Below are 11742 nucleotides of genomic sequence, written 5' to 3'. Positions count from 1 at the left end.
GGAAAGCCAGTTTAGAACTATCTGAGTTTAGTTAAAAATTATAATCTAATTTTGTTTTATATATAAACATACAGGGAATCTCTAGTCCAGTTTTAATATGCATTGGATTTTTCAGGAATGCAATTATTCTATAAACTGAGGGAAAGTGTACAGCAGAGTGATGATGAACAAGGTTGCCAGAGCTAGACTGCTTTGATTTTAATCCCAGCTCTGCCCTTATCAGCCCTGTACCCGCATATGTAAAACGGGAATAACAGTGGCACCCACCTCATAAAGTTGTTAGGTAAGTATTTAGAACAATGCCAGGCACCCAGTATACACTATATGGATGTAACTGTTATAGAATTCTGTTTTGTCTAGAACCTTATCAAGAATTGGCCACAATTTAAGAAAAGGGAACTCTCGTACAGTGTTGATGGGAATATAAATTGGTGCAGCCACTGTGGAAAACAGTATGGAGGTTTCTCAAAAAACTAAGAATTAGAGCTATCATATGGCCCAGCAATTCCACTCCTGCATATACATCCAAAAAAACCATAAACACTAATTCAAAAAGATACAAGCACCCCAATGTTCACAGCAGCATTATTTACAATTGTCAAGGTATAGAAGCAACCTAAGCGTCCATCAACAGATGAATGGACAAAGAAGATGTGTAATACATATACGTATATAATGGAATACTATTCAGCCATAAAAAAGAATGACATTTTGCTATTTGTGGCCACATGGATGGACTTGGAGGGCTTTATGCTGAGTGAAATAAGTCAGACAGAGAAAGACAAATACTGTATGATATCATGTATATGTGGAATCTAAAAGAATACAACAAACCAGTGAATAAAACAAAAAAGAAGCAGACTCACAGATATAGAGAAGAAACTAGTAGTTATCAGTGGGGAGAGGGAAAGGAGAAGGGACAGGATAGGGGTAGGGGGAAAAAAGATTATGGGATTATATGAAATCATGTGTGTGAAACTTTTAAAAATTGTAAAGCACTATAGAATTTAAAGAATTGTTCGTTCAATTTAAAAAAAAAAAAAAGAATTGGCCACATTTTAGAAAATTGCATTGCTGACGTCAATCCCATTTCTGGTGTTGAGTTGCCAGCACAGCAGGCCTGTGTAGCTGCCACAGGCATGGCGATTTCATATACAGATACAAGCATGTGCTTTGTTACATTATTTCATACATCTTGTAATATAATCATGCTAGAGCATTTACATATTAAAATAATGATTTCATTACAAAATATTTATATATGTATATTTGTTTACATTCAGTTAGGACATTATATTGATGGGGATGTATAGAGGTCAGTTATACTACCTATTAATTTCATTTTGGAACAGCAAATGGGGATGATGCTTTTATGTATGAAAGAAGGTTTTATCATCCATGAATTTCATTTGATGATTGTAGTGATATTATAAAATATTTACTATAAAAAAAGGGTTAGTGTTGAGTTGGGTCTGGTAGTAATCAAAAATCACTGTTTCAAAGGATCATGTCAAAAAGTGTCATTCTACATCTTCATATGTTCACACATGTCTACCATTAAACCTGGATTATTACTGAGGCAAGCAGTTTCCATTAATTTCTAAGAAATTAGTATTAAACTATTAATTATATATGTCAACAGTAAAGATACATAGAAACTTCTTTAAGCAGCAATCTATTTCTCAAACACATTTCAGGAGGAAATCCCAAATAAAAATAAAAATGAAGCTGTGACGGCAGACTGAAGGTAGAGAACCCAGAAACTTCTGTGGCCTCCCCTTCGGACTTCAGCGAACTGTCTGAAAAACACTGATTGGGCACAGGTATTGTACTTGAGTTGGGCACTGAAAATTCATTTGAGGATGGTCATTTGATCACAAAGGACATTTACTCCACACAAAAGGGGCTGACCTCCAGCTAAGACCTCCAAGACCACTAAACTCGTTACTCAGGGGATCTGAGAGTGATCTGGAGAGTGAGAGGAAGAGGTGCCACTCCATTTTCTGGGCCACGCTAACAGTCAAAGGGCGAGGGCTGGCTCTCCCCCTTTTCCAAAGTCCCTCCTAGTCATCAGTGCCCTGTTACCAGACTTCCCCGCCCCTGCTCTGCCCTTATACTGTACTGTCAAGCACCCAATGAATCACGCATTCCAAGCCTCTTCTTTCCTCCACTGGCCAAACCCCTTTTCATCCCCCATGAAACAACTATATCTTCACTGCAGTTCCCTTGGGGGTTGGTTGACAGGAAAACAGCCTGACTGAATTCATTCACACTAATATGCGAGTGGTTGCCAGCTCCCTTAACCCCACTAGAGACGTTTTTTTTTTTTTAATTTTTTGGCCGCACTGCACAGCATGTGGGATCTTTGTTCCCCGACCAGGGATTGAACTTGCACCCCCTGCACTGGAAGCGTGGAGTCTTAACCACTGGACCGCCAGGGAAGTCCCACCAGAGGCATTTTAAAACAAAGATGTTTAACTCCAAGGAATCTCCAATTTCAGGCAGTTCAGCAAAGTAGACAATTCAAGGGGTGAGGGGAAAACATTCTTGAATAGGAGATACCAGCTTTGCCCAGGGATATAGCTCAGAAAATTCCCCGAATGTAATTTTACTTTACACACGCTCCCTCAACGCCCCCATTTCTAATCCATAAAATCCTAAAATGGTTGGGAGGGTTTATTTTGTTTTTTTAACAATAGTGCCCACAGTGGCAACAGCCAAGGTGGTCACTGGTAAACCTGAAAACATCTTGAACACTTTTTTCGTTAGCTTCATGTAGGACACAAAACAGAAATATATCAATTACATGTGACTAAGAGTAAGAAAAATATACAACTATATTTAAAACACTTAAATTAACAAGATAGTACTTTTCCATTCTAGCAAAATATCATACATTCAGTTTAAACAAGAGTTAATATCCAGACACACTTTTCCAAAATACCTGATGCTAGTTGAAAATGAGTGACCGTGAGATTTTCCAAGAGATTTCTAATTAGCAAAATGTGTACAATTTTGAAAAACTGTCCATTCTTTTCTAGAAGATAGTCATTGAACAGGTCAAAATGCAAACTGATGTCTCTCTCATAAACCTAAGTATGGTTGCTTCATTTTTCTCAATGATACTTTGGCTGTCAGCAAATCTTATAGCTTCTTTTCCCTTAAAGACAATAATATACAACACCCTTCACAAATAACCATACACTTCTTTGTGTGTAGTAAGCCCTATCTAAACATTTTCACGTGTTTCTGTATTCATTGACTTACACTGAGACTGTTATGAAAAGGGCATTAACTAAGTGTAACTGGCCTACACTCAAACCTCTGCTCTGAAAGAGCATCAGATGCTTCCCACGTGTTATTTCAAAGTCAAAGCTGCTACACTTACACGTATAGTATGTAGCTTGAAAAATCAAAACAAAACTGTTTTCTCCACTGGCTTTTTCAGGTGAAGAAGTTGGACCAAAACCCAACACATCTGTGTGACAGTGGCCACCAACTGTAGTCCCACCCCCCTAAAAAGAACAATGGCCCAGTTCCTCATAACGACCATAACATTCCTGGCCAAGGCTCTGGTTTAGAGAGTGTGTCTCCGTGTCCTGACTCTTAAGGAAGCAAAAAAAAAGCAGACTCTCCCCATTTCTCTCCTTTGGCCTCCATAAGCCAGCATCTAAGATTCTCTGGATTTGTTCCCATCCAATGACTTCAAAATTCCAAGTGCAGTATACAACTTTCCAAAAAAAGAAAAAAGAAAACCCACGAAATCGCATACGGTTGCTGCATAATACTGTGGATGAAAATGAGAACAAGTTGCTGACTGAGGAAGCAAGGCACTTGGTAGCAGGAGAAGGGAGGGTCCCGGGAATGCAGGGCTCAGTGAGTCAACAGTTTCAGGCGAGTAAACCAGCTGACCAGCAGGGACGGTTCTGGAGAAGAGGACTTGGCTGCCGAGGAGCTGGCTTTCTTTTTGGTCCCTTCCTCCGAGAATGGAATCGTGGCGCTGCTGTGGAGATCTGAACTGATGTAGCACCTGCTGCCTCGGATGTAGTCTGCACCTCGGACCAGCTGCCTCTCGGTCGTGGGCCTTGAGAAACGGTATGTGGGGGATGACCTTTCTTCGATGATCGGAGAGATCCGCTCATTACTGAAATACCGGCAAAGGCCGTCCTCACCTGTTTTCAGACAAAGCCCACAAGTAGTCCGTTAAAATACCCATCCTCTGCACGGCGCTGCCTCTGAAGGTGGCAGCACACCCTGCCCTCCTCCCAGGGATGGGCTACCAGGCCCCCCAGGCGGCCAGGCCCACACCACTGGGTGTTGAGAAAGCAGAAACGTAAGATGTAGGCGCACACTTCAGACTGCTTTTCCATCTGAGAGGTAACACGGGGGCAGAGCAGAATCAGAGAGCCCCCACTTTTTAATCAGTGTAGAATTTTCATAATTTCACTTGAAATCAAAAAACCAAAGAGAGAAATCTTATAATTCTATCACTCCTTCCACATCTGTCCTTGCTCAATGCCTGCAGCCCAGAGCACGTGCCCCTGGGACGGTGGTTCTTATTCCCGAACATCCCTAAGGAGCATTTAGGAGGTGGGATGCCTTTGGTTATCACTCTGAATGCAGGGCAGACACTCTTCACCTTTAATGGATGGGGTTCAAAGATTTTAATGCTCTGCAAGGCTTGGGACATTTCTGGAGAAGGAAGAATGACCCTACCCTAAAAGTCAGTAGACCCCCTGGGATGGGGAGCAGGGGAGTAAGAAACTGAATAGAAACATAAAATGCAGGGCACCCTGGCAACACGTAGCATTCTTTTGACTCAGAAATTCCACTTTTAAAAACGTACGAAGAACTACGTACAAGATGCTTATCGAAGCAATATTAACAATTGGGGGGGAAAACACAGACAACCTAAATGCTCAACCATAGCGGACTGAATAAAGAGGTGCTATTGCCATAAGATGGATTACTAATGCGGCTATTACCAAAAATACACCTGTTAACGTTCCCCTTTCATAGTATTACTGAATATCTATCTATTCCATTTTGCACATTTTTCTAAGCGTATAATACATAAATATAGGAACAACTAGAAGATACACGAAACATTCAACATTATTTCTAGGTTGGGGAAGCAGATTACAGATTAGTTTTCTCGTACCTTCTAGAGGTTTTCCAACAATTTGTTTTGTTTCTGTAATCAAAGGGGAAAAGTTACGTTAAAAAGTGCCCATTGTCAAAAAGCCACATTTTGTAGGAGTCTATTTATATGAAATGCCTTGAAAAAGTAAATCCAGAGACAGAACGTAGATTTTCAAGGCTTCCCTGGTGGCGCAGTGGTTAAGAATCTGCCTGCCAATGCAGGGGACGTGGGTTCGAGCCCTGGTCCAGGAAGATCCCACATGCCGCAGAGCAACTAAGCCCGTGTGCCACAACGACTGAGACTGCGCTCTAGAGCCCACGAGCCACAACTACTGAGCCCACGAGCCACAACTACTGAGCCCACGTGCCACAACTACTGAAGCCCACATGCCTAGAGCCCGCTCTCCGCAACAAGAGAAGCCACCAAAATGAGAAGCCTGCGCACCGCAACCAAGAGTAGCCCCTGCTCGCCACAACTAGAGAAAGCCCACGCGCAGCAACGAAGACCCAACGCAGCCAAAAATAAATAAATAAATAAATTTATTTTTAAAAAAAGAAAGTGGATTTTTGGTTGCCAGGAGCTGAAGGAGGAGGGAATGATGAATGACTGCTTACAGGGGTTTCTTGTTGAAGTGATAGAATATTCTGGAATTAGCACAACTCTATGAATATACTAAAAACCGCTGAATCATACATTTCAACAGGGTGAGCTTTATGGTATGCGAGTTGTCTCTCAAAAAAGCTATTATTTTTTTTAATTGCCCATTATGCAGGTACCTGTCTTTCTAAAATGATAACACCAGAAAAAATGTGGAAGGTGGGATAGAGGTCAAGTATCTTTCCATTTTCCTGACCTCACACTCCCCACCCATACACCCCATATCTCAACCTTAAAGGAAATAAAAGTCTAAATCGGGGACTTCAAATGCTAAAAAGAATGGCAAAGAAGATGTGGACATTTCTAAATCTAAACAAAGAACTGCCCTGCCCCCTGCTGTCTGCTCCACAGATTTTCATGTCAACTAAGGGTATCTTGGACATTAGAAGGCAACTTCTCCCTTTTCCAATTTAGTGTAATCCAGGTGATTCGGTTACTTAGGTGACAAACTTTACCAAGTCGCCGGGAAATGTCAGGGGTTGATCACTTTGGAAGTTAGGCCTCCAGAACTTTTCTCTTCTTCCTTTTACAATCTGAGGCCTACTGTTCTCTAACTTTTCACCAGCTCTTTGTTTCAGCACCGCAAAAGCAATGTTACGATGCCCTGACAATCGAATGTAATCTGGCCAAAAATAAGACTATTTATAAACATTTTCCTCAAAAGACAAGTGTTATCACCTGTAACTTTGATTACAGGGTAAATTAAACACAAGTTTCTTTTCCAACAGTAGTTACTCTCTAACACAAGAAGGATTTGGGAGAAAAACACCCATGTCTGTTGGTCAAAAATCAAACGGATTCCAATAATAATAGTCATAAAATTGACGATGAGATTGTTTAACGAATAGTGTATTTCTATGTGTTTAGAAATTGGACCATCAGTGTCTACAGCCTTTTTAAAGCACACAGTACTATTTAGGAGATTTACAATCACTACCTAGGAATATATAATTCTGCCATTCTACACATAGATAGGACCTTAGAGGCCTGCAGCACCCCGTGATTTTGCAGATGAGAAGATGATTTTATGGTCATTAGAGCACAAAAGGGCTGAAACGAGGGCCTGGGCTTTGGACTCCAGGTTTGGTGCTTTTCAGTTTGCTTAGATTAAACTTACTTTTCCTCCCATGACTTCGAGGTCTAGCAAAAGGGTCCACAATCCCCATCCAGCTCGCGTCCGCAGGCATGGACAAAGGCCGGGGCTTGCCTTCAGAAGGAGGGGAATAAAAACGGAAAAGATGACAGAGTTTTTGGACTTTAGAGAATCCTTCCCTTTATTTAGAACTAGACCCTCCCCCACCCTGACATCACACTCACTTCAGCACAAGCAAAATAACATAGTTTAAAAATAAGAAAAGTATTTTAAAGCACTGTATTTCCACAGCAAACCATTAGGACAGAGGCATGCTGAGCTTGCGTCTGTGGGTCCACGGAGCAAAGCAGCTCCAAGTTAAAATGCAGGCACTGAAAGTTGAAACTGTAACATGATCTCACCCTGCTGGGCTTGGATGCCAGGCAGTGTAATGACTCAACAAGCCTTCGCTTTAGAAAGATGAACAAAGGTCTCATACTTAGAATTTCACTGAGGTTTATGTTTTCCTTGGATTACCCTTCAAGTCTGCCGAATTCATCCAACAGTTCCAAATAAGGAAGGGGGAGGGGAAGAAAAACAAAACAAACACTCAGCAACGTACCATAGGATGGTGTTTTCCCTCTCATTTTTGTGGGCAGAATATTGGTTTCCACGGAATACCCAGGCAACTGATCAGAATCAGCGATGGTAAATCTCCGTCTCCGGCTTTCCTGGTCCAGGAAGGAATTGGGGGACTCAGAACCCTTCGGACCAGGCTGCGGCTGTTTACATTTACTGAATCCGTAAACGGAACTCCCATTCTCTTCCCTGCAAGATAGAGGGCAATAATTAAGTTGCTTACGAAGATCCTCTCACACTAAAGAATTATAGGATACATTCTCCTTCTAGCACACAGAAGAAAACAAATCCTCCTTTTCCTCTGGAGGAAAAAGCAACACTTTTTCGGGCTTCCCTGGTGGCGCAGTGGTTGAGAATCTGCCTGCTAATGCAGGGGACACGGGTTCGAGCCCTGGTCTGGGAAGATCCCACATGCCGCGGAGCGGCTGGGCCCGTGAGCCACAATTACTGAGCCTGCGCGTCTGGAGCCTGTGCTCCGCAACAAGAGAGGCCGTGACAGTGAGAGGCCCGCGCACCGTGATGAAGAGTGGCCCCCGCTTGCCACAACTAGAGAAAGCCCTAGCACAGAAACGAAGACCCAACATAGCAATCAATCAATCAATCAATTAATCAATAAAAATAAATAAATCTTAAAAAAAAAAAAAAAAAAAAAAAAAAAAAAGCAACACTTTTTCAATCACAGTTGCTTCTCAAATACATAGAGATCCTATTAAATAAGAGTAAATACCTACTAAATAAGAGAAAATGAGATTTTTTTTCATATATGTTTAAGGGATACACATATATCTTGAAAAGCTAGCTCTAGTTTTCCTGTACATCTGTCCTTGAGTTGAATCTCCTCCTTACTATAGACACCACAAGTGAAGGTATGATGTATTGAACCTTTTTTCTCATGCCAAGAGTAGTATCTTTGCCAAGATCCAGCAAAGAAGACACTTGATGTGTGATGGCAGTTGTTAGATTTGAAAATGATGTCAAAAATTACAAAGGGGCCTTTAGAGTGGCCAATGGAAAGTGTCTATTTTCTGAACAAAGTACAGAAACCAGCAAAAATTGGACCACTGCTTGCAACTTCATTCTTTCTAAATGTCAGCTTATAAAAAAACTTAAAATTAATTTTAGTTGAGCCCAGATTACCAGCTAGTTAAATTTTTGGCACTGAGTAAATTCCATTAGGGGCTCATTGCAAAACTACTAGATAAACCCAGAATCCACTGAGTTCAATAACAGTCTAAGGCTCAGCCTTGCCTACTGGTATTCCCAGTGAGTCTGCTGTCTGCATACCCTTCCCCACCATGAATCTATCTTCTTCTATACTTTTAAACCTGGCATATAACTTCCCCATTCACAAAGCTTTCATGACTCACCACTTGTTCTCTGTGACCATTTGCACATTTCATTCCTAATAAAATATCCTTCAGTGACTTCCCTGGTGGTCCAGTGGTGAAGAACCCACCTTCCAATGCAGGGGATGCGGGTTCGACCCCTGGTCAGGGAACTAAGATCTCACATGCCGCGGGGCAACTAAGCCCTCGCGCCGCAACTACTGAGCTCGCGCGCCTCGACTAGAGAGGCTGCGGGCTGCAAACTACAGAGCCCACATGCTCTGGAGCCTGTGTGCCACAACTAGAGAGAGAAAACCCGCACGCCACAACTAGAAAGAAGCCCGCGTTGTAACGAAAGATCCCGCATGCTTCAACGAAGATCCCGCGTGCCACAAGATCCACTAAGACCCGACACAGCCAAAAAATAAATAAATAATAAATTTTTAAAAAATAAAATAAAATATCCTTCATTAATGGTGTGCATGTGCCCACGTGTCTCCCCTGATAGAATCAAAGCGCCAGCTCCCTTTCACCTTTACTATGTACATACCCTTCTTCTTACCACAGCTCCTGTGGCCCCTCACTGAGACCCAGACAAGAATATTCTGGATTAGGGGAGTCGAGGCCATCCTCCCTACAGCTTCTGATAGAACCGTCCACACACTGGTCTGTTCTATCAGTGAAACCCTCTGTTCTCTATGTGCAAAAGCAACAACTCCTTGTAGTTTCAAACACAATTTAGATCTCGCGACCACAGGACTCTGGTCTGTGAATACAGGGAAGAGCCTGGTCTACCAACCAGAAAGCCCCTGATCGCTGCAGCCACTGCTCTACATGCTATAATAACATCTGGGCAAACCAAGACTCAAGGAAGAGGAAAATGACATTAATTTTTCTTTGTGCCCAGGAAAGAAACACAGCAGAAGCAAAGAGCTCAGCTTAAAACAAAAACAAACAAATGAAAAACTCCACCCTGAAGTGAAACATCACTGTAAGTTCAGTCCAAACTGTGTCTTATGAAATATTACAGCATGATTACGTATTTCTCAATTTATTCTTGAACAGTTGACTAAGATATTGGCAGTTCTCTGGGGGCAAGAACTACATCTGTTTTGCATAAGATGGTACATCAGGCCCAACTCTCAGTAAATGTATGTTTAATAAATGAGCCAGATTCTCTACTTTTACCAGCATATGTAAATATGTAAAATGATATAAATAAGCCTATATTTTCATACCTTAATCATCCCCTATATAACATCTAGCATGACTGTCCTCATTTTACCGTAAACATTTAAGATAGCCATTAAGAAAGTAACGATCCTGAAGAATTCATAATAGACACACACACATAAGCACACACGACCATGCAAATACAGCCCATCCACACCTATTTTCACATTTTTTAAGTCCTACGAAAAACACATCCCTCTCAGCAAAATAAAACTGTAACTTTAATCAACCTCACAGAAATATTTATTATCTTCCGCCCCAGAGACGAATTTACCGTGTAGTTAATGAAACTTCAGCTTCAGGGACCCCCGAACAGCTCGTTCCGATGCCCAGTGAAGAATTAAAACAATGCAGTCCCCGAGAGCACATGCTTTAATCAGCCCCCTCCCCATCATACTGGCTGGCTTCAAGGCCCATAAAACTAGATCTGTTCCTACACTTCCCCCTAAAGGATCACACTTCCCCTACCCCTGGTTTTATTTAGATATAATCGACATATAACACTGTATTCATTTCACAGGTACAACGTAATGATTTACGTATGTACGGCAAAACAATCATCACACGTGGTTACTAATTCTTTCCTGTGATGAGCACTTTTAAGATCTACTCTCTCCGCAACTTTGAAAAATACACGACATTGTTAACAACAGTCACCACGCCATACATTACACCCCCAGGACTTCGCCTGTAACTGGAAGTCTGTCCTTTTCGACCCCCTTCACCCATTCCCCAACGCCCACACCCAGGGCGATACTTTTTGACGGTGGATTCAAGACTCATCCCCAACACACTGGAGTGTCAGCCACGTCTCCTCTCGAGATACTCGTGGTCTTCCCACCACCGCTAGCACCTCCATGCAAGGAGACGTGCACACCACAGAAATGGGCACCGACATACCGGGGGGAGTAGGGAACGGTTGGCGGAGGAGGAATATAAAGATCCATGATGGCTGGCTTCTCCTTCTTCAGTGACGCGTCCATCGTGCTGTCCGGGGACTGAGTGGTCGTGGGCGGAGGCGAGGTCTGAAAGGGAAAAAGTGCAAAAGTGTGGACGTTACCTCGGAGATCGTTCTCCCCAAAACCAGCCCCAGCCCCTGGGTAAACAGCGGCCCAGGTCATTTGCGTGTCTGCAACATCCAATGTGTACTCTGCTTTGAGACACTCAAAATGTACCGAGAGTTTTTTTGTTTTTTTTTTAAAGTATGGTTGATTTACAATGTTGTGTTAGTTTCAGGTGTACAGCAAAGTGATACAGTTGTATGTGTGTGTGTGTGTGTGTGTGTGTGTGTGTGTGTGTGTGTGTATATATATATATATATATATATATATATATATATTCTTTTTCAGATGCTTTTCTATTGAAGGTTATTATAAGGTATTGAAAATAGTTCCCTGTGCTATACGGTAGGACCTTTTTATTTTATATATAGTAGTGTGTATCTGTTAATCCCAAACTCCTAATTTATCTCTCCCTCCCTCCCCACTTTGGTAACCATAAGTTTGTTTTCTGTCTGTGAGTTTGTTTCAGTTTTGTAAATAAGTCCATTTGTATCATTTTTTTTAGATTCCATGTATGAGTGATACCATATGGTATTTGTCTCTGTCTGACTTACTTCACTTAGTATGATAATCTCTAGGTACATCCATGTTGCTGCAAATGGCATTATTTCA

General features: G+C 41.8%; 1 protein-coding gene across 3 annotated transcripts in view; it reads right to left on the bottom strand.

The window, feature by feature from the left end:
• Positions 1 to 2663: 2663 nt before the first annotated feature.
• The window catches only part of CNKSR3 (CNKSR family member 3), a 101110-nt gene continuing 92031 nt past the window's right edge, over positions 2664 to 11742 (bottom strand). For all 3 annotated transcript variants that reach the window (XM_057527566.1, XM_057527567.1, XM_007186132.2), the window contains 4 exons: positions 10970 to 11094; positions 7495 to 7700; positions 6918 to 7007; positions 2664 to 4172 (listed from right to left, as the gene is read on the bottom strand). In XM_057527566.1, coding sequence (XP_057383549.1) covers positions 3874 to 4172; positions 6918 to 7007; positions 7495 to 7700; positions 10970 to 11094 — 720 coding nt within the window. In that variant the 3' untranslated portion in view covers positions 2664 to 3873. The remainder of the gene's footprint in view (positions 4173 to 6917; positions 7008 to 7494; positions 7701 to 10969; positions 11095 to 11742) is intronic.

The sequence above is a fragment of the Balaenoptera acutorostrata genome, chromosome 14 (genome assembly GCF_949987535.1).
Source record: "Balaenoptera acutorostrata chromosome 14, mBalAcu1.1, whole genome shotgun sequence".
NCBI lineage: Eukaryota > Metazoa > Chordata > Mammalia > Artiodactyla > Balaenopteridae > Balaenoptera > Balaenoptera acutorostrata.
Note: the sequence above shows the minus strand (reverse complement) of the source record. Positions and strands in the feature narration are given on the sequence as shown.